A 23,536-nucleotide genomic window follows, 5' to 3' on the forward strand; every position below is an offset into this window, starting at 1 on the left:
TAAGCAGGCAAAACTGACTGTTCTGAGGTTAAAATATAGGTTTGGGGTTTTTTTTTTCTTAAAAAAAAAAAAGGTCATCAGTATGAGAGAGAAATTCATCTCTAAGGAAATCGACTACAGTGTAAACTACTGTATCAAAAAAGCTTTGCTTAGATTAACAAGCCAATTGAATTGTCCAAAGAATAAATTTGTAGTTTGGAAGTGATGATGACTTCTTAAAATGAAACCATTATCTTTTAAATTGTATCTCTAGTCAAGCTCAAAACACATCAGTAACCTATTTCTTTCAGCGCATTTTTTGCCTATGTATCTGTCTGATAACTCCTTCATATTCTCTGCCCTTGCACCCCCAATATTTTAATTAACTACCTTGGACGTATAACTACTTTGAAGGAACAACTGAGACTGACCAAATCAACTGCTTCACTGATGCTACATTATTATAAAGCTTTATCTGCTATGGGTGTTGAACAGACCTACCTGTTTTCTCTTAATAAAAACAAACACTGTATCTGCACATTAAAACCACTAAAAAAAAACCCAAATGAGAGCTGAGGAGTTCTCACAGAAGTGCACGTGCTTTGGGCTGCCCGATTACAGATGCACCAGTCTTGGTTCCAACTTAAAAAAAAAATTCTGAGCATCTTGGAAGACTTGCCCCAATTAAAAAAAATATATAATAATCATAATTACGTTCGTAGCATCAGTTGCTAACCCACCACCACCACCATCCCCTTGTATGCTCTAAACTAAACAAGCTTTTGATCCCTTCAGAGAATGGCAGAGGTATTAGCCAAAATCGACTGTGCTATATGAATTACTTCAAAGCAATGAGTCTGGTCACAGAACAGTGAGAGGGATGCGAAGTGGAACACCAGCCATATCTCTTTTGAAAAGGTGTGAGCAGTCGTGCAGGGAGGATTTGATCACTTTTGCTTTATAGTCAACAGAATGATCTAAAATTATGCTTAGACACTAAACAACCATTTCTATTTCAGAAAGAAAGCCATAGCAGAACTAACTTGAATTACCTACAGCTGCTGAACGTAAGCTTTGGTAGGGTCGGACGCGTGGTTGTGTCACTGCAGGCAGCGTAGCAAGCTGCCAGATGTCAGCTGAACCACAGTTACTGTTGAGGCACATGTCCTTCCTTACCCCGCGGAAAAAGTGAAGGAAAAAAAAGAAAAGTACAGCTTCTATCAGTGAAATTAAGTTATGCTCAGGGGCTGCAGATCCACTGCCATTTTTGTACTTTGTCTTCAGCAAACCTGTTATTTCACCAGATTAACTGCCGCCTTTGTGGCTCATCCCAAAGACCCCATCACTCAAATCAAACAGTTTTCTTTACATTAACAGCATTTTATTTCAAAATATATTAACTGTTCTGTGCATACAAAGGACTCCAGTGTGAATACAATATTAAGTCAAAAGCTTCTTAAACCTGCTACAAAAAACTTTTTTATTAGGAAGAGGACTGGTGCATACAATCAAAATTATTTCAATACCTCTGCAGTCTACACGAGTAATTCTCAATCTTAACTCACACATTTTATTCTGCCACAGATGGACACAGGGGTTATATTTTTAATATTATACATGCAAAACCAGGTACTGTACCAAAACCAATTATGGTAACATTAGTTTTGAACATAGTTCCAAGTCTGAAGATGTATCACACATACAGTTACAGAAAAAATTTGTGTCGGCAACAGAAGTTATTGCTCCAAAGCCCCACAGGTTCTGGGTAGGGATGCATGCTTTAGAACAACCCGTGCTCTGTAACGTACAAGATCTGCTGTTAGGTTTGAGTAGGGTCTAGCCAGTCTTAGTACCTGACATCAAAAGTTTCTTTGGATTTGGTTTGGTGAAATTTATCAAAGGGAAAAAAAAACAACTTCCCTAGTCTTCCAACCAAAACATCGAACACTAGTTAACGTACATATATATATATATATGTAAAATATATAAATATATAAAATATATGCATATATTCTATACATACATATAATATATATATTTTTTATATATATATATATGTATAGGTAAACACCTAACTGTTAGCATAAAGAGTTAGTTTCCAACCATCACTGAAGCATAGAAAATTTGTTTTTAAGGGTAACAATCTGAACAAATTGTATGCTTGTAGAATATACCAGTGATGACACAGGAAACGGCAAACATTGGTTTACGTAGCCAGTAAGTTAAAAGCAACACAGAAATATTTTTTACTGATACTTCTTGAAAAAGCTTCAGTTTGGGGCTGAGACTGGCAGAAAGGAGGCCAAAAATTTGGGTTTTGTTTTTCTAAGCTTATGGCCTCGATGTCAGTTCTTAAGCTGAATGAACTTTTGGTCTGTGGCTACTTTCTAGCTTTGTGATGCCTCTTACATTCAAATCTACACCAATACCATGAAAAGTCACTTTGCCTTTAGGTCCTCATTGGATCATTGTATAGAATAGTCAAGTGGCAAAAAGTGAGGCTAGGAAAAGAAATCAACATTTTTGCTTTGAAACCATCATGCTGAAATTTCTTCAGATATATACATGGATGCTAGAGCACTCACTCCGCCTTTCTTAGCTTGCAAATGCATCCTGATGCAAGTAAACATGCCCTGCTTCCAACTGAAACCTAGATTTGGTATTGCTACATAGTGCTACAGTCAAAGAATAATCTCTAATTCAATGTAACATAAATTATGTTTGTCCAAGTCTATCCATACGCAGAGCACATCAAGGATGCATTTACCTGCCAATTAGCAATTCCTTGTCCTGAATTGGACATACTTTTTCAGTATGGACATTCAAAGCATGCCCTTCAGGTCTTGGAATCGATCCCAAAAGAGGATGAAACAAGGTACCAGATGAGGTGTCGAAGAGGTTAAGAGATGGGGGAACTGAAGACGTATTTCATGACCTATTAATTTTGGCAGCTCTTTAGTGGATGTGTGCAAATACTTCCAGGAACAGCAATCTCTTAGCAATGGATTACTACTACACGGAAGAACAGGTTTTCCCAATTTTATAGTAACTACAACAAAACAGTTCCAGTCACCCTATCAGTATCTGCCTGGCTCTTCCTCAGCGTTTATCAAGTAAACACTAATTCTAGAAAATGTTGCTTATTTTCACTATATACAGGTACTATTTTGCTCTCAGATATCTTTAAAAAAAAGATAGGAAAAAAATTTCAGTTAAAGTCTGAATAGGACAGACACTGCTCATATTTATATAATACTGCATATTCTTATATATATTTACAAACCCAGTGTAGAATCCCTGAATATGCTCGTCGCTTCTGGCACTGCTTCTGGTTTCAAAATACTGAGTTCATTTTCCACATTGCAATTATTTTTTTTTTAAATTTCCAATTTTAGCATTTAAAAGCAATTTTGGAGAATTTTACTATAAAGCATTAAGGTATTTTCCTAAAAGTGAAAAATACAGTATCAGGTTAAAGATCACACCTCCCTAAGATTTGTTTAGAGTTTTAGGCAATTCTAGTTCTGTGGAAATAGAAATAAGAAGGGAATTGCCGAAGTACGCTTCACAAAAAAGCGTAAGAAATAGTAATAAGATGAAACGCTTTGAAATACAAGCCAAGATAGAGTTTATAAAGATGATGCATCCATGGATTTAAGAGATGCCAGCTGTCACTCAATAAAGATTATTTAATCGCGAAACCAATTCTCTCTTGTAAAATTGCAAACTTCAAGGCAAACAACTGCATCTCTAGAAGAATGGTACCTCCATTATTAAACACAATGAATGCTAACTCCAATCCCAACAGCTTTCAGCACCTTCTGAAAGAAGTCGTAGCTATTTCCTGATGTAGTGTCTATAAATGTGGTACTATCTGCAGGGACAAACTTGAGCCAGCATTACAAGCTTGGGGAAGGGTGGCTGGAGAGCTGCCTGGCAGAAAAGGACCTGAGGGTGTTGGTTGACAGCCGGCTGAATATGAGCCAGCAGTGTGCCCAGGTGGCCAAGAAGGCCAACAGCATCCTGGCTTGTATCAGGAACAGGGTGGTGAGTAGGACTAGGGAAGTGATTGTCCCCCTGTACTCAGCACTGGTAAAGCCCCACCTCGAGTCCTGTGTTAATAGGCCTCTTATCAAGGCCCCTCACTACAAGAAAGACATTGAGGTGCTGGAGTGGGTCCCGAGAAGGGCAACGAAACTGGTGAGGGGTCTAGAGAACAAGCCTTATGAGGAGGGTCTGAGGGAGCCGGGGTTGTTTAGCCTGGAGAAAAGGAGGCTGAGGGGAGACCTTATCGCTCTCTACAACTCCCTGAAAGGAGGCTGTAGAGAAGTAGGCATCGGTCTCTTCTCCCAAGTAACAGGCAATAGGACAAGAGGAAACAGCCTCAAGTTGCACCAGGGGAGGTTTAGCTTGGATATTAGGAAAAATTTTTACAGTGAAAGGGTTATTAAGCATTGGAACAGGCTGCCCAGGGAAGTGTTTGAGTCACCATCCCTGGAGGTATTTAAAAGACAGGTAGACGTAGTGCTTAGTGATATGGTTTAGTGATGGTTTTGTCAGAGTTAGGTTGATGGTTGGACAAGATGATCTGAAAGGTCCCTTCCAACCAAGGCAATTCTATGATTGTATGATTCTGTTAGGAACACAGTGTTTGAATAAAGACAATTTGTGGGAGCATCTTCTAAGACTCTCAGTAGAATAATGGTATTTTGCCATCCTTAGTGTATCAGGTCCATAGGAAAGGCAGCACTCTGCATAGTGTGTCAGCAGTACTAGGGATTGGCAGCACAGTAGTTCTGCTGCTGCTTTTACTGAGGACCAATTTTTTTCGGTTTTGTATTTTTTGTTTGCTGAAAAACGATGTTTAACATGGCAGCCACACACCTATTTCAGAAGTTACACTGATATCCACAATATATGATACTGGAGACAGCATCCAATTTTCCCTACACAATGCTTTTTTTCTTACTTTATTTAAGTAAACACGGACAAAATATACATAAGTATATCTTCCTCACCAAAGTCTTGAAGAGAAGCCACATAGTCCTTGAGATCAGACAAACCTAGATGTGCCCCGAATGAGCTGCAAATACAAAACATTGCACATGGAAATATCGGACTGCTGTTTCTATTATTAGATACGTGTGTATCAACTTAATTTCTGAAAAACGCCTATTGTATATATGACTATAATGTTAAAGTTTGGGTTTTTTTTTTTTTAGGAAAAAAAAAAAAGCGTCTTTTCGAAATAAGTCATTACTGCCCCCAGGTGAAGCCGTAGTGGTGCATCTGTGCTGCAAGTCACCATAATATAGTAAGGCTGACAAAATTAATGTGTGCCAGATTCTTGCCCAGCGCAGTTTGTTTCTTCGTGTATTCAATTAAGTCAGTATCTACAGCAACCCGAAGTCAACATGCTGGGCTGTAAACTGGCACACATTCACTTCTCCTAGCTCTGCTACAGCACAGGAAGGGCAGGAAGGGCAAACTCAGACTCAGTGCAAGAAACAGTTACCGCTAGCCCTACAGCACTACACTTACTTGCAGCAAGCCTGATTTGCTTGAAAAGAATGATAAAAACCAGCACAGTTGTAATTTACAATACCATGAGACCACATTGTCTTGGTTTACTACAAGCATTCCCTTATGAATTGTAAACTGTTTTTTTTCAAACTGATTACTAAGTGTACTAAAGACAAGAAAATACCTGCTCCTGGAATGACTGTTTACAGTAAAGCTAAAGACCATCAACTTCTTGCCTATAAGCATTATTAAAAAGATGGTCTCTCCTAAGAAAACTATAGTTTAATGTCACTACAGAAAAGGGTGTGTGAGGAGTTTCGCCTTCCCACTCCTTTTTTTTTGGAAACATAGAAGCCATTTAAAAGCTTATCCCACAGAGCTGCTGCTTGCTTTTGCAGATGAGGCAATATAATGAGGAACTGGTATGTTACAATGACCAGAAGTCAAAATGACTGGTTTGATTATTTTCACATTAATGTGAGATTGATCTAAATTAAACTGTTCTTAAAAAGGCTGAGTCTCTTCAGAAAAGAATATGGATTGTTAAATATGCAAGGGCAAGTTTTTCTATTTCTACTGGTAACTGTATTCTAACAACAAACCGTAAATAATCAGTATGCTTTTTCATAAGGTGCTGTTTTGGCCTTTTTTTTTTTTTCTCCTAAACATGGCAAAATTCAGTGAACATTTCATATTCTAAGAAGGTATTACTGGAGGTTTTGTTTCTTTTTTTTCTTTTCTTTTTGGCAGTATACTGTTACTGTACCACCACTGAACCATACACTTGACTCCTCCATCTGGCATGGCACGTAGCATGAGCTCTTTAAGCTACATTTACTGAGAAAGACCATACTACTGATGGTTCTTCGAGGCAAGTCTTAGCTGAATTTGAAACAGGAAGCATCAATATGAAGCCTCATTTAAAAGAAGGGCCAACTAACAAGACTACATCAGATATGAATTCTGTACACTAAACAATTTCTCTTCACATAGGGAAAGGAATGTTAGAAAATAACAATGTATCTTCTCAGCTTATTTTACTGATTTGCCATTATTAAAGATAATTGTGTCTGAAATACCATTTTAATCTTCACAGCAGAGACCCTTCTTTGATCTCAGGAGGTTGGATGAAGGGGAGGAGAGGGGGGAGAAAAGGAAAAATTAAAAACAAACAAAAGAATGCTTTATAATGACTCTTTAAAATGACTATGTTGAGTACCATAGGAATCTGAAAGATTGTCTCAGAAATAACTGGTACAGCAAATGTGGACAATAGAATGTCTTGACCAGTGAGTAAAGAGGAGCAATGGAAAACCAGAAATACATTAAAGGTGCATATTTCTTGCTAGTAATCTTCTTTAAATGCTAGAACGAGAACACAACATTTCAGTGCAAAATTCTGTATTAAAAAACAAACGTAAGAAAGAAGTTTCCCAAGTATCACAGCAGTCTTATTCAAGCTGGTTAGAATGCTGCAGGAATACGGAGGGACAGCCTCAGGTTCTTTGTCATCCTCCATCCTAGCCAGCAACAACTATAAAAATGTGTTTCATTGAAGATTTTATGTGATCCACAAAACCAAGGAAATTAAAACACTGGTCAGTTACTCAATTCAAGCAATATACCTTCCTATTTAGTTAGTTGGAACTGATGTGTAGGTCTTTCAGAATTTAAAATATTAAATGGGATGTTTCCATATTTCAATGAACTTGATTCAAACCACTAAATTAGTTCTCCAAACACATACCTGCAGGTTTGCAAGTGCAAAACCAGCATGCTTGAAACCCCCCATTTAAGCAGAAAATTTCATCAGTAAAATTGCAGCAGATAATTTTGAGAATCTGAGGAGCAGGCTATTTGTGTCTTAACAGGCAGCCTGTTTACTGCAAACCTATACCAGGACTTAGTATCAGAGTACTTTCCAATCACTTTCTATGGCAATGTACTTTTAGAAACAATGTAAAACTACATGCAATCTCATGAAAATATGAGCCTTCCGAATCTATCAGCACTTCTGCAACTCAAGCAAAACAAACACCTAAGTTACCGAGAGCTGTTTGTACACAAATCTTAGATATTCTTATCCCTAGACAAAAACATATTTTTCTTCAACAGTTGCATTACCGTCAACAATAAATGCAAAGCATGCCTGTGTTTTGTATAACTCATTATCGGTCAAACTCTGAAACAAATTCAAGAGAAGTTACTGAAAGGTGGTTCTTTGGTTAAGCATGTGCATCTGCTACTTCGTACCTAGGGCCTCAATGTATTTGTGGAAAAGCTGTTCAAGTATGAAATTTCTACCAAAAAACCCAATTCTATTTATAAAAAGGATCCATTTGTAAAGATCCGTTGTGTCAAAATATTTCAACAATCAATACAAAAGGCCTTAATTGTCACAAAAAACTGCAATTTAAGCAAAACTACATATGGAAGAAAAGCACAGGAGTAGTTTGATGCTGTGATCTAGGCAACACACCATTTCAGGAATTTAAGAACTCTGTTTATTATTAAGATACATCTTTTATCTTAGTAAGATATTTGGCCGGAAGCTTACACGGGGAAGAAACAAACTAAACTAAACCAAAATCCATCCTCTCCCCCCTTCCTCTTTGGAAATAAACTTACATTTGTTTGAAAAGTTAGCTGAACTCAGCAACGGCACTTGAAAACCAACATTTAACAATCCCCTTCAACTTCTTCCTATTACTGGAAGTAGACAAGACAATCGTACATTACCTTTGCCTGAAAACACTTGAGGTCTTCAATTAAATTTAGTTGACAAGACGGCTCTACTGGGATGGTGGGTAAACAGCAAAATACTATCAGATTTCACTGCAAATAAGGGCAAGATTAAACTATGTAAACAAGTCCTCCCATTTCAATATGAGGAAACCCACATTTAACAATTTACATGTCTAGCAATTTCAGGAAGATATTAGAAACACCAGTCTCCAACAACATTACATTTCAGTGTTTTCAGTATAAGAAAATAATATTTAGGTGCTATTACAAGTTATAGATGATGGTCAAAGCCTCTAAAGAAATACTTTGAGAAGCAGCAAACAATTATATTCTACTTTCATTTAACAATGAGTGGTTTACACCTTTTTTGCCACCAGATTAACTGAGAATAAATATTTTGGAATTAGCTTTCTTTAAAGCTACTAAATAACCCAATAAATTAAAGCCAAGTTAGTCATTTCAGCAGATAAGATGTCTCCAGTGGATATACCTGTCCTCTTAACCATTCTTTTTATGAAGACAGAAGGTCTTCAAGGTCTTCAGCAAGGCAGTTGAACTGTGTGTTATTATGTATAGCCATGGGAAGTAGACATTCTCTCCTGAAGAGGCAAAGTGCACAATAATGTAAGGCCAGCAGATGTTCGAGAAGTGGTTTCTCCTAAAACCCAAGCTATGCTTCCCTGTGAGCTGCCCCTAGGCACGGCTGGAAAAGGACAGAAGGCCATGGCTGTTGTGAACTCAAGACAGAAGACAGTGATTCTCTCATGTTGAATATGTGCAGCACAGCACCTTCATCACTCTGCTGCAGCCATTTTGATCTCCTCAGGACTCTCTCTAGAAGACCTGGGGGGAAAGGGGGGGGAAATTAAGACTCAAATCTGTTGAGTGATTACAAGTATCTAGTTTCCTACAAATGACACGGGAAACAAATACACATGCGAATTTTTGTGAGTACTGTGGGAAGCTCTACCTACGGCATACATAGAAAGTCTTGGAACATAACTTCTACAAGTCAGAGACTACAGACAGGTCCAATTAGTGGTTTTTCTCCTAAGTACCCATATGAATGATGACAACATTATTCATGTGAATGAAGTAAAGGATTATTTCTGACAAGCACAGAATTCTCTTTAAGATATATGTATAATGAGCTAACCTATGTAATTGAACAAGACAGTAGAGACATTAAAATGGCTACTGTCATTAATAACTTCACAATATGATTTCCAACTCTAATTAAGTATTCAATTAGGAGTTTATTCATCCCATTCCTTAAAGGTACAGTTTAAAGATACATTTCTATATTCCACGTTCGGTAACTTCAATAAACAGATTAATCAAGATCATACTTTTAATGGAATAATGGGATATAATGTTTTATCATCTTTTAAATTCAAGTATGTTTATTTATATTTTGCAGTACTGTACAGGAACACATAAAAATGCAGCATTTGCAGTCAGGCCTCTTATTAAGGGCAATGAACACTGACTATTAGATGTCCACGAATAATAGTTTTACACAGAAAAAAAAAATGTTCAATCACGTCCTAGCACAATGGCAACATACAAATTATAGGATAACAAAGGAACTATCAGTGAATTTTCTAAAAGAGCCTTCTGTAAGAAGCTGAGAGACATCAAACAAACACTTCAAGTTTACAAGTTCCAGGGAGTATTTTACTTTGCCATAATTTTTATTTCTAGAATATAGGATAGCTGAATCCTCTCCAAATACTTCAATATGCACGTAGGTGTGTATGCACACTCTTATATAAAACTCACGCACACATTCTCTATACCTATGCGTATGTACACTGATCCATGTAAAAACATAATGCACATGTGTATATCTTACCGGTAAATCTGTAACGGCCATGCTGCTTGTGATGGAGTGGGCACTGAATTTGTTGGACTCACCAACATGGCACTATATATGTTTGAAGCTACCACAAGTATACAAAGCAGAATTGGTCCTATGATGGCTCCTTCCAGTCCCAGGTAATACGCTCCACCAGCTACCGCAAGACCTGTCAGGTAAGGATGACCACCTCTGGAATTATAGCACAATCAGAATAAAATTAAATTAATAACAACAACAATACTATCAATTATGAAACATGCATTAATCATAAAGTTTTATTAAGCTTAGAAAATAACATAGGTAACTATAGATACCCCTATTCACACTATGAACTGCTGTTTGAATGCCTGCACAAATATTCCAAGCTGTATTCTGCGCTATATTTGCACAACAGATCAAACAATGTTTTATTGCATATAACACTGTTAATATCCACAATGGAGTAGCTACTTTATAGACACCTGAAGAATGTCTGGAGGAGTCAATGGCAAAAACACTTCCATTTTGAAAATGGAAAGATGATTGATTGCAAAGAATGTTTGTGCTTTATGGTCAAAAATTGTTAAACTTAAAGACAACTAGCAGCATGTACTATGAGCGCCCCTGGGCAAAGACATTAATTTACACGATGACAGCAACTTGCATTGCATCTTTCAAAGAATAATTAGCATATATTCTTTAAATAAACAGTCATGCCCTCTCATTTTGTCACAAAACAACCTCTCAGATTGAGTGTTCGTTACCATTATCTTTTAATGTTTTTAGATGAAAAACAAAACCAAATTTTTATGAACATATTACTATTTACTGGAAAGTTGGGGCCAACGGAGCTTTTGAAAAGCTCCATTTTTGATGTTATAGCAGCAAGTGATCCATTCCATTTTTCTTTTCCATGTTTCAATTCAGATGCACAACAGAAATCCCATCAGCAACATTTACATGAAACCTGCTCATCCTGCTTAATCTTTATAGCTAAAATAATGATGGCAATACGGAATTATATGAGGAAAGCTACAGTTGAAACTTAGCACCCAATTTTCAGGAAGTAGTTCTAAATTCTGAATGTAATGGAGTGAAAATACCAGCTAGTCGGTTTAGAGCTCTGCCAGTTTCTGCCTATTTCATCATCTGACGAAACAGGACTACAATATAAATTTAATGCATTCGGAAAACCCTGCATAACCTAATTATAGCTATTTCAAATAGATTTAATCTAATCTGCAAGACAGCATGATCCTTACTGTAATATTTAATGGGGAGAATACAATTTTGCTCCACCATCAGAAAATCTCTTCCTGCCATCTATATTTTCTGGACAGTAAACAGAGCCTGCATCCCCTACAGCCAAAAAATGTACTCTAATAAGCAGAAGAATTATTGGCTCATTAAATAGCTACTAGCCTTAAATTTATCCACAATTTCTTGTTGAAAAAAAATCATAATTTGATTATACTTCACTTGTTAGCTTTAATTCATGCAAAATAACTAGTGCCACAGTCTATGAAAATTACTATTAATATTGTGCATATTACCATTACGTTCTCCCTGTTCAGTGTAATCATATTTGGTGAACAAAAATATTAATTTCTAACTTAACACTGAACTGAAACACTAAATATCCTTATTCTACATTAACTCCACTATAACAAAAAATCAGCACAAATGAGGGACTAGTAGCAACCAGCACGTAACTAAGTCTGGACCATGAAGTTCCCAATTCAAACAATTTACTAGGATTGTTTCTGATGGTCAAGACTGAAGCAGTGACTAGAGGAATACAACTTTATATCTGTTTTGTACACAGTTGTGAACATGTCTTGCACATAAGAAACTTGCCAGTTCATATCTTTGCCAGCTCTGTTAAACAGCACTGCTTTATCTTCTAATCTGAATTGCATAAAGGGATTCACTAGATATTTCAGTAGCAGAAAATGTCAGTGGACATTTCAGTTGCACTCCAGATACAACCGCAGACGTCGACTTTGTCTCCATAGTCTGGAGTTTGTTTTCTCTGTGTACAAACTCAAAGATGAAACAAGGAGACATTTCAAGTCAATAGAGGCAGACAAACACCTAGCAAGGTTTTTCAATAAATCTGTGCCAATCTCCCACAACAGGAAAACGGCGCTGGCTACTGTCTCAGTAAGAGCCTATCTTCAGTTTCACCATTTCATCTGTGTCAACACATTTAAAGATCATTCCACAATCAGTAGATTTTTACACTAGGGTATGGTGACACAAGACAAAGGCTGGCTTCAAAACAATCCTCAGAATTCTCACAATCCGTTCTGAAAAATTAAAATATTTTTTTCAGGTCTCTAGCTAGCTCATGGATCTTGTTTGGTCTGCAACATCATCTGGCATTAGGTGATGTAAAGGAAAATGCTACACATCTTTAGTCAACAATTAGATAAATAGCAAAGGTATTCTTAGAATTACTTTAGCGACCAAAATGGTTGATTTTGCTGACTTTGAGAATGAGTTTAAGACCTCTGAAGTGACAAAGTTCACAGACAAGAAGCCTGGGAAAGTAAAGGCCAGTAAGACTTCTTACTATGAGGTGGTATCACTACACCTATTCCTGTGCTTGAAGATACTCTTCTGCATGCTTCAGAAAAGTAAGTTTAATTACAGGCATCGACAATCATTAAGCATTTTTAAAACGCTAACTTTAAGAAGTCTTCAATGTACTTACCCTGATATATCTGAATAAATTGCTGTGTCTACAAAATAGGTTGGCAAAAGGTGAAAAACCAAGAGCAAAATGGCTTTGCATCCCTGTCCTTGCACAAGCCACAAATCTAGGACTGCAGGGATGGCTGCCCAGTACGTCCCCAGAAACGGCACTGCTCCAAGGATTGCTGCTAATGCTAAAGCACACAGAAGCAGAGGTGAGAAAAAGACCAGAGAAACATATTTCACAAATATATTTACAGTTAAATTCTGACACTTTTGCCACACCGGTAGTCCCACTTCTATCAACGGTTGTAAAGAAGACACTGAAGAAGTGCCACGTAAGGCTATTGGTGTTTTATTGCTGTGATTTAGGAAAAAAAGAAAATTACACTATTCCCCATACAGAAAAGCTTCGCCAACTGTCACTCATAAGGAGTTACTTCCAAAAGAGGCACCAATTCAGAAAAATTTAAAGTTATACCAATCATGCATATTTCAAACTTCTACATAACTACAAGTCAGCAACTGTGTGCAAGGAAGTATACAAGCAGAAGTCTCATTGTAACTTACCAGATCTCCTTCAGTCAACCATAATAAGGTATGTAGTACTGTGAGAAATCAGGCAAATATAAAATCCATGATTTATGTATTTCTGTGTGCACACGTGTACACATAGGCGCACACCTTTCTGATTATACAAATACCCCTTGTAATCTAAAGCAATGTAGTATGGCTGTCATCCTCATTTAATGCAACAAAACTGAACATAATATAAAAAATAATTAATTTTTCCCCCTTTTTGGTCTCATTAACCAGAAAGCAAAAACTTTTTAAGATTTTGCATGTAGCTGAAAGAAAAAGAATGATTATCTTCTAAGTCGGTCTAATGACAACCAATGCCTTTAAGGTAGTTACATTTTATAATACAGCCATTTCCAATTATATTGGGTTTTGCTGCTTTACAGCTTCCCCTTCTGTTCCCTCAAACATGAAGGTACAACATTTGTTTTAATTACTATTATTATTTTTAGGGCAAGAGAGGCAAAAGAGGAACAGGGGAGAAGATTTTTCTGTGAAAACTGTTCAGTCATTTCCAAAGCTAAGATTAAAGAATAACAGAAAGCCAGAGGCTAGTAGTCAGGCAACAGTACTGAGAAAAAGAAGTATGGCTCTATCATACATTTTCCTGACACCACATCTTCCTGCAGTTAGGCATCTTGAGAAACCGGCACCTGTCAACTATGGAAGAAACAAAAGCCAGGGCAGGTAGAATCAAGTTAAAACCTAGAAAGACTTGGGCTGAATAGAAGGGATACAGAATTGCACCCAGCAAAAGAAACAGACAGGAGAAGTAAAATAGCTGTCAGGGGATGTGTTGGGAAAACAGAAAAAGGCAAGGCTCAGAGGTAAGAGAGCAATCGGGGACTTCTCTCCACCCTACTCATGGCAGTCCTGAAACATCCCTGGGCTAAGTTTTCAGCAGCACTACATACATTCACAGTTGGAACTAAGTATTTTGAAATTAAGAGTTATGATAAGGTATACAGTCTTCATAGAATAATTCGATTTATGATTGTTTAAATTAAACTTGGAAGAATCAATCGATACTAAGAAGTTCTTTGGAACTACAATGTGTATCACAAAAGTATTAAACTTTTCATAGGTCTTTCATAGTGGGGTTTGAACAATAAACAGGAAATAAAGATGAGATTATAGATTGAACGGGAAATAAAGAAAAAAATTCTGAATAGCTAGCTACTCATTAAATTCATACCATATTAAGGTTCCCTATAACAACTCTAATTTTGATAGCTGCCAGCTTCTGACTTAATGTTCTCTAAAAATAACTTTGATTAATCTTAACAACATTTAATCCTACTTGTATCTTGTACAATAAATCATTACATAATATTATCTATAAATAAGATTACAATTGTTCAAATTCTTACCAGATGGTATGAAGACTATGTTAATCCCAAATATAGTGTGAGTCAGCCAAGTGTAGAGTCCATAGAACCCAGCCATTTTGAGAGAAGCATCAAATACACCTCTAAAACAACCAAAGAAATTCTGTTAAGTCTTATTGGCAATAGGATTCTGGGAACTATAAAGCTGCTTTGAAAAACTGCAAAGCCATTAGTGCCACAAATACACAACTCAAAACGTAACACTAAACCCTTTATGCATTTGTTCCTTATGAAAAGAACAAGCATCCATCACATCTGTCACTTAAGGCATTTAGACACAAAAATCCCAGACTGTTCTTTACTGTACAATGGGTTCCAGGGATAAACTCCTTGAAAGAAACTGCTCAAGCATCAGACCACATCCTCTGTCAAAAATAACCTTTTACCTATGAGAAGCAGTACCATTCTATGTACAAACTACTTTTTCTTTGCCCTTTTCCACTTTCACATTTTCTTTACCTGCTTACATTTCTATACCTACTCATTCTCACTGGATTAAAACCACTAGTCTGTGAAGTGAAATAGGCTGCTCAAACTCTTACTTCCCTACGTACTTAGATGGCTTTCCAGATGAAAATAACAGTACCTCATATTCATTACTGGATTTCAGCCTCAGTATCTTTATATTTCTAGCTTTTAGGTTGCTTACTAGCTTACATTACTAAAAACCAAATAGCAAGTCTGATAATCTAATTCAATCCTGCTAAATCTTTGTCCACCATGCTGGCCACAAAACAAAGTTCTCCTCTCTTAGCTGCCTGTTTGCTGTCTCAGGAAGCTGTAGTCACAGTTTTACAGCACTAGCACACTGACACATGTGGAGTATCCCATAATTGAACTGAAAACCTGTGCCTTCGGACTACTATCACAAAAATTATACTCTAAAACTGGTATATCTCATCATTGTATTATGACAGTTTTTCACCCTTATTTGAGAAAGGCTTGAACCTTCCCGAAACCACTATTCTAGCTTGGATCTAAACTAAACCAGGGATCAAACTATCCCTGAGTTCCTCTCCCCAGAACAGTCCTAACAGTTACATCATTGCAGAAGTGGTGGCACGCACCCCCTCCTTGCAAAGACAAATGCAAAGTTCGCTGATGTTAACTTCCCATTTTACATTTCACGCATTTTAGTTACACTGCTCGTGTCTTTGCAGTTTTGGGAACTCTGACAGGAGGGTAGAGAGGACAGGAAGACATGCAACAGAAATCACGGAGTCAGATGGTTAGTGGAAAGGTCACTGCAATTTGAAAAGTAACACGGTCTGCACAGAAAATGACCCTTTCTGGAACTAAAGCCTCTAAGATCAAAGTTTTTTTTTCCTCTGGTGAGTCGATAAAGCTTTCTAGAAAAGATACCTTCTCTACTATTAAACTACTAAGTAGAATTTTCTCTTCTGAAGTACCAGTAAGAACTGCAAGACTCCCGAATTTTTGCTTCTTTGGACACTATCCTCTTTATTATTTCCATGGGCAGTTTGCATATTTTTGCCCTCCTTTACCACCTAAAGACACGCGTAGATTCCCAAATGACTGCTGAATCAAAATTATCTTATTTAAAATTCACCCGTTGGAAGTTATGACTGCATAACAAACCTCACACACAAACGCTGGTGTTCAAAATGTGAGATTAATTTAACAGATGAACTAGGAACAGCTGTTGTCAACCATTTTCCCCCAAAAAAGAGGGAAAGGGAGAATGTGGAAAGAGCAAGCTTTAAAGAACAACCTGAAATAACAAATCAAACCTTTGACAGACAAATACTATGTGGTGCATGAAGAAGGGGAAAGAGTATTTACAAATATGTGTTGGCCTCATTGAAAAGCCCCTGAATACTTTGCAGTTTAGATAAACTTCTAAAATAATACAGTGGGAAATCACAGACTAAAATATATAGAATCTACAGATTTTGAAGAGTGAAATACTCGCCTGTGTTTTAGTTATAGGGAAAGTAAGCTTCTGACATAAAAAAATTTGGCAAGGAGAAGACCCCAAAAACCAAAGCCACAGTAAAATTGATAATGTGAGTTTGCATTAAAAACTCAGTATGTTTTCATAGTTCAGCTACTCAAAAGTCTTAATTTTCTGCATTTTCTATGACATTTAATTCATGCCTGCTTTGTCTGAGGATATCAAATGAGCATAATATTTTTGTAACAAGAACCTGTTTATTAATTGAAATGGGTTCTGTCAACCATCAAGTATAAACATCACATAAAAAAGGGTGGAAAAAAAAAATCAATCTATCAACATTTTATTTAAGGATACCTTACAGAGGGCTAAATGCCACTTTAATCCAAACATGCAAGTAATCTGTGGTTGGATTTTAAGAATTTAGAACATAAACAATTACAACAGGGTCTTTGGCGATGGAAGCCTCCAGGCAGCTGGGGAAATGAAGTGCTATCTGTACTGCAATGATCACGAGGGTACAGCAAAAAACCCCCACCACGTCTCCTGGTTGCACTAAAGATACGCTTGTTCAAACTAAACCCTTATGCTTTTGTCAAGCCAACTTCCTCAGCCTTGTTGGTCTCTTAAATCTTAGACCTGTCCCACAGAAATCCCTCTGCACTATAAAGAAGGTAACTCACAGTTTCTGAAACTCTTAATTGGTGACACAAAGTTTTCAACTTTTTTTTAAATGCAATTTGCCAGGTCCTTCCAAAACAAAACCAAAGAGAAAGAAAACCCAACATATCCAGAAGAATTTGTTAGAAGGAGGCATTTTACTATGAGAATCCAGATTTCAGCTTGCTATAATTAAATCTTCAAGTAAATCTTTTTCCTATAAATCAAACAGGAACTGTGGCACAAAGGCATCTCACTTGTCAAAAATATTATAAAATTGTCCTTGAAGTATCTCCTTATTTTTCCTATACAGATGTTCTCTGTACTATAGTAAAATTAACAAGGTGTCGTGGTTTAACCCCAGCCAGCAACTAGGACCACGCAGCAGCTTGCTCCCTCCCGCCCCCCACAGGGTAGGGGGAAAAGGAAAAAAACAGGGGCAGGGGGAAGCAAACAATAAAACCCCTCATGGGTTGAGATAAGGACAGTTAAATAGAAGAGTAACGGAAGAGGAAAGAAACAATAATGGCAAAAGAATATACAAGATGAAGTAATACAACACAAGTCACTCTTACCACCTGGTGAATTGGTTGCCCAGACCAACCCTAGCAGTGATTGAGGATTCCTGCCCCTTGGCCAATCCCCATTTATATACTGAGCATGATGTCTATGGTATGGAATATTCCTTTGGCCAACTTGTCCTGTCTGTGCTCCCTCTCAGCTTCTATGGGAAGCTGAAAAAAGCCCCTGACTAATATAGACATCACTTAGCAACAACTAAAACAATATGTGTTATTCTCATACTAAATCCAAAATACAGCAGCTACTAGAAAGAAAATTAACTCCATCTCAACTGAAACCAGGACACAAGGTCTTAACGACTTCTGTTAGTATGCCCCAAAACTACATTTCAGTATACAGGAGATGAGGCGGGCCTCTGGCTTGAGGCAGGTATCTGAAGTATCAACTTCACTTGAAATTAAAATATCCATCTACAACTACAGGAAAGACTTACTTTTTAAACAAGCAATCATTTTAGATTTTCCCAGAGAGACTACAAAAGAAGGGAAGACATCTTATTATGGTACCCAAAAGACAAACAACAATCCACAAAAATGATTCCACCAGCCAGAATTAACTGCTGTGAATTTGACTATGTTAGGGAGTAACTGCAAAACTGCTTCTCATTCATAAGAAAGGATCCAAAACTGCCATTCTAATTTACACAGATTTCACATTTCAGTTCAGACAAGCAAAATTTTTTATCCTCAGATTAATTATATGCAAATTTGAATTCAACTTTAATGTTTTCGCTTACGTAGTCATGCAGCTTACAAGAAAATTTTACACTGTTAAGTCCATTACTCATTACAGATGCGCTAGCAGGATAACAGGAAAGTTAATCATGGACCAACAGGTATGTCCTGGTCTGATGTCATTCTGCAAGTTGCTACATAATTTATTTCAATAGCAAAATAGCATATACCACTAGAAGACTGTACAACACCTCTCTAGGTCCTTGCATCTAGCACACACAACAAATAAGCTGAAAGGAGAAGGCAACACACAGTCCTGAGGAAGCTGTGAGGTGCCAGTGGTCAAGCAGGAAGCAATACAAAGCTACATCTAATTTTATTCTCCTCCTCTCCTTCACTTTTCTTTGTGTCTGCCTCAACTAGTCAGAAAAAAATTGCAGGGGATCCTACTTTGTGTCAAGTGTGGCCCAGGAGATCTCTAAAGTCTCTGAAGACTCATCTTTGTTACTTCTCTCAGAAAAACTAAGAATCATACCTTAAAGTCTCTAGAAAATCATATCCATTTGACTTCATGGTTACAGCAGCTAAAAAAATAATGCTGAAAACACTAACCAGAATCTTCACCTTCAGCTACTCTGCATCCGCAATACCAGATCTTAAAGATGATGTGGTATGCTAGCTCAAACGCTGAATGAATTTATCACCATCTGTAAAATGCAGACCTTCCTGGTGAAATTATGACAGTAAATTAATTTCATCTCTTAATACATTATTGGCATACATACAGCTTCCTTTTATATACAAGAGTAATTGCATGTTTCAGAAATCAGAAAACCCAATTGCTACTTATGTCTCACTTTGGCACTGTATCTGGATGAACCACTTTACCTGCAAGAGCTGTCATCTGCAAATGCGTAATTTATGAGCACTTCATGGCAATTTGTTGTAAGGCATACTTAGACACACATATTCCATTTTACTGAGCTTTGAAAAGCATGTAAGATTTAAAAAAAAAAAAAAAATCAAAGAATATGGGTTATACTTCACATTTTTCCAATTAAAAATGAAGAAACTTCCATCAAATTGGCAGATGTTTCTGCATAGATGGCCTAATTTTTTTTTTTGTTAAAATTCCTTCTACTTCACTGAAAAAATAGGGAATTTGCTTGTGGATTTCAGAAGGGTAAGTGCCACCTTTTCATTTTATGAATGTTGTGGGTTTTAGTAGATTTCTTTTTTTCCCCCTCTTTACTGAGTCTACAGCTTCCCCTTTGCTTCTACTGAAGTTTACATTAAACGTATGCCCACCTGAATTCAGGTTCACTTCACAGAGCCTGCAGGTAAGATCTGTTCACCACTAGCAACATGGTGAAATTTCAAAAATTTCAAGCTAACACTGCAACAACCCCATCTGAAAGGAAAGAGGCAGAAAAGTGAAGACTCCCATACACGTATGGTACCGTATCTTTGTTGCAAAATGTTCCTGTATACACAACTGACTAATTCAAAACGATGCTTTTAGAAACTCCAACTACTCAATTTCTTTTGAGAATACAACCTTTACATCTTAAAAGTAGAGGTAGAAAAGTGAATGCAATGCATTCCAAACTTCACAGCACAGCTTCATAATTTATTTCAAATCAGGTTAACTCAGAACTGCCACAAGAAAAGAGTGCTCCCATTCCCCTGTTCTCCAGCATTCACTTCTGCCCCAGACCACCCTTCCTCTATCTACCTGCCAGCAGTCTCTTTTATGTGCCACAACGGTTTTTACAATGAATTCAGCTAAGAATTATTTTTTGCTGGGTTAGTTTTAACTAACTAGCTCGGTCCTCTACTCCCCATCCAGCTCATAGAGCAGTGGCATAAATAGCTGCGTTCACACCAGGAAAGAAGCCAGCATGCTCGTGGCTGGAGGGCTGGAACTTTTCTTTGCACAGTAGTGATGTCTTATCCCAGCTGAAATGAACAGCCGCTGTCACCATAACTTCAAAAACCAAATAACTCATTTTCTTCCTTCAGACACCACCAAGACCCCTTGCAAAAGACGAGCTGCCAGTGATGATCAAAGGACAGCCATTGTCTTAAAAAAAGACCAAAGTATTCTTCTACAATGATCCCCCAAATTTCAAGTGATCACCAGGAGAACAGTGAAGAATGAAATGACTCAACAAAGTCCCTTTGCAAAAAAAAACTCCTAAGCTGTTCTTTGACTCCCTCTAAGGGTTCTGTTCTTTTAGCAATAAAAGAGACTCTTATTTTTCAGTTTTAAATTACATATGAAAATAAGGAAAGAGAGCCAAGATATACTCCAGCTATGGATAAAGCAGAAGTGGCAGCGTTTTTACTAACAGAGTAAGATCATCTAAGGAGCAATATAAATATGCAGATGATTTTCAGAGATGACTCCATGACAAGATTTCAACAGTTCTGCTATGAAATTAATTTCTGCATAGGAATGGTACAACTGAACAAAGAGAGGTAACAGCTCTAACAAATGGAAGCAGTAATGACACTAGTGAGATAAAGCGATACAGCCTTGAACAAAGCATAGGTCCTTGAGATGGTGCAACTGATGCAAACATTACACCTCTCAAGGCAGGACAGGGCTCCAGTGACTCTACCAAAACTTCAGACTTTTAAACGGTGGGAAGTAGCCGGAAGGACACAGCAGTGAACAGGCTTTCTTCTCTAACAGAGAAACTTCTACATTCTCTGAAAGAGAACGATTAACGTGTAGTCCAACTTATAAGAAATTCTACATGTGATTATTTCTTTGTAATACTTTGAATGTTTTTAAATGACTGTTTGGGCTTGGTCGTATTTACTACATCAACTTACAATGATTCTTCTGAGAAGGACATCTGAAATTGTTATTTCTGAATCAACTGTTTTTAACACTTCCAGCTTTTTAAAGGATAGTTTCTCATTTCCTATGGTGTTTGTAACTTGCTGTTCAGCTATGTAGTCAGTCTTCCCTTTCACCTTAACTCAAGCCTTTCTTAGCAGTTGGTGTGCACTGGCACTGTACGTCGAACATTTATTATTCTCCACACCGCTTGTAAGGATATAATACTTTTAGATGCCCATTTTAGCTTCAAAAATTCATGAATGAGAGCAGCAGCTAGCTGGCTTCAATAAAGCTTGAGATCCATTGCAGTTTTATATTAAGAAACTCCCAGTCTGTTCATATCATTACTATTATAAAATGATGAATCACAAGCATAAAGTGTTTATTTTGATTACTTATGCTGGTAGAGAGCATAAATAATGGATTGAACTTACAATTTGACCTAAGATGACAAAAAAAGCAAAAAGCTAAGTCTGTGATGTTAAATCTTCGAAATGCCAGGAAATCCTGAAGTTTTCTATCAGCTTTCATGCTGCCTTCTTACATTACAATAAATCAGTATTTTAAATAGCAGAAATCTAAACAAGGTTATAGTAATATATTCTGCAGCCTTAAATACACACATAAAGAATTATTAGATATGCAAGCATAGAATCCTGCAATGTTATACTAAAAATAATTCTCCTACTATCCCTTTATTCTTAGAAATGCCCAATAGAAGATCTCTTTTCTATATATTTAATAATTCTTTCAGCAACCCTTGTCTTTCCATCCCTCCAGGTTAGCTACTAGGCCTGCCTTAGAAGCAAAGAGAAAAAACTAACTGGCTGAGCCAAATTCCAGATGCAAGTGTCACTGGTTTTACTGATACAGTCTATGTCACATACCAACTAAACTTTCATTCAAATAAAGATTGTAAGTTCTGACATACAAATAACTGTTTAAAGAAGTTGGTCTTGTAGAAAAAGCAGCATATATACATAATTGCATAAGTGCAACAAGTAATTAAAGGATTGGTATCCAAGATGCAATGTAGTTACATTATTCTTAAAGACTGCGTGCAAATCTGCTTCTGTGTTTAAACATGCGCAGACACACACACACAATAACCCACATCCTCTACATGTTTACAGATACCTTCAGTCTTAAACAAACTGGACAGTCACAGAATTACGAATGACAAAACCACAATAAGAGAAATCACTGTTACAACATACAGAATGTGCCATCTGGAATACGAAAGAAGCAAACGGTAGAATATCGGCACAGCCTGATATAAAACAAGGAAGCCCTCAATAACCCGTCAACGTGTTTGAAAATACACTGTACCAATCTGCAGGGCGTAGAGAGAACTGTTTGTTTCAGCATCAGATTATGCACTTACGTAACCTTGAGAATTAGGGGTAGCAAACTGTAAAATTCCTACAGACTTTGTGACATGCTTGACCCAAACTGTGTGTGTACAATAATGAGTATTTTTTCATAGTTTCAGGTAAATTTGGAAAAAGAGTAAAGGTTAAGCATGAGCCAATCAATTATTTTCTGAAATTTTCTTTGAATTATTCTTTGAATATTTTTTTAAACATGTATATGTAAAGCAATATACAGACAGCTGTGTTTAATAAGAACAAGTAATTTTGATATAAAAGAAAAAGGAAATAGAAGTAAAGACAAATCTTTTTTTTTTTTTTGCATATGGGAGAATATTTAAGATCAAAATAGTGGTATGAGCAAATCATGTGGTTATTGCTACTAAAACAATCAACCAATAAACACTACTATCTATATAGTAAATAATCAGGTTACAGCTACTCTCAGTTTGGTTCTGCAAACGCACTGAAACATTGCGGCATCTCTTCTAGATTTGTAGACTACATTCTATTTATTATTTTTTTTTCAGTAACTCAACTGAAGCTTTTCCTTTCTTCCATGTAATTAAAAAAAAGTTATCTGTTATTCACAGTTTTAGACTAGGAAATTATTTCATTAAGACAGAATAATTTTCAATTCTATTCCCACCTCATAAAATAAACCATAAGTAGAGCTTATAAAATTTCAGTAAGGTCCTGTTAAATGCATTCCTGTGACAAAAGAGATTTCTGC

At 36.8% G+C, this 23,536-nt stretch overlaps 1 protein-coding gene across 2 annotated transcripts in view; it reads right to left on the reverse strand.

Annotated features, from left to right (window-relative positions):
• Positions 1-1,354: 1,354 nt before the first annotated feature.
• Positions 1,355-23,536, reverse strand: part of TMEM245 (transmembrane protein 245) — a 93,898-nt gene continuing 71,716 nt past the window's right edge. For both annotated transcript variants that reach the window (XM_063326270.1, XM_063326269.1), the window contains 4 exons: positions 14,734-14,834; positions 12,804-12,978; positions 10,103-10,297; positions 1,355-9,090 (listed from right to left, as the gene is read on the reverse strand). In XM_063326270.1, the coding sequence (XP_063182340.1) occupies positions 9,042-9,090; positions 10,103-10,297; positions 12,804-12,978; positions 14,734-14,834 (520 nt within the window). In that variant the 3' untranslated portion in view covers positions 1,355-9,041. The remainder of the gene's footprint in view (positions 9,091-10,102; positions 10,298-12,803; positions 12,979-14,733; positions 14,835-23,536) is intronic.

This window comes from Chroicocephalus ridibundus, chromosome 2 (genome assembly GCF_963924245.1).
Source record: "Chroicocephalus ridibundus chromosome 2, bChrRid1.1, whole genome shotgun sequence".
NCBI classification, from domain to species: domain Eukaryota; kingdom Metazoa; phylum Chordata; class Aves; order Charadriiformes; family Laridae; genus Chroicocephalus; species Chroicocephalus ridibundus.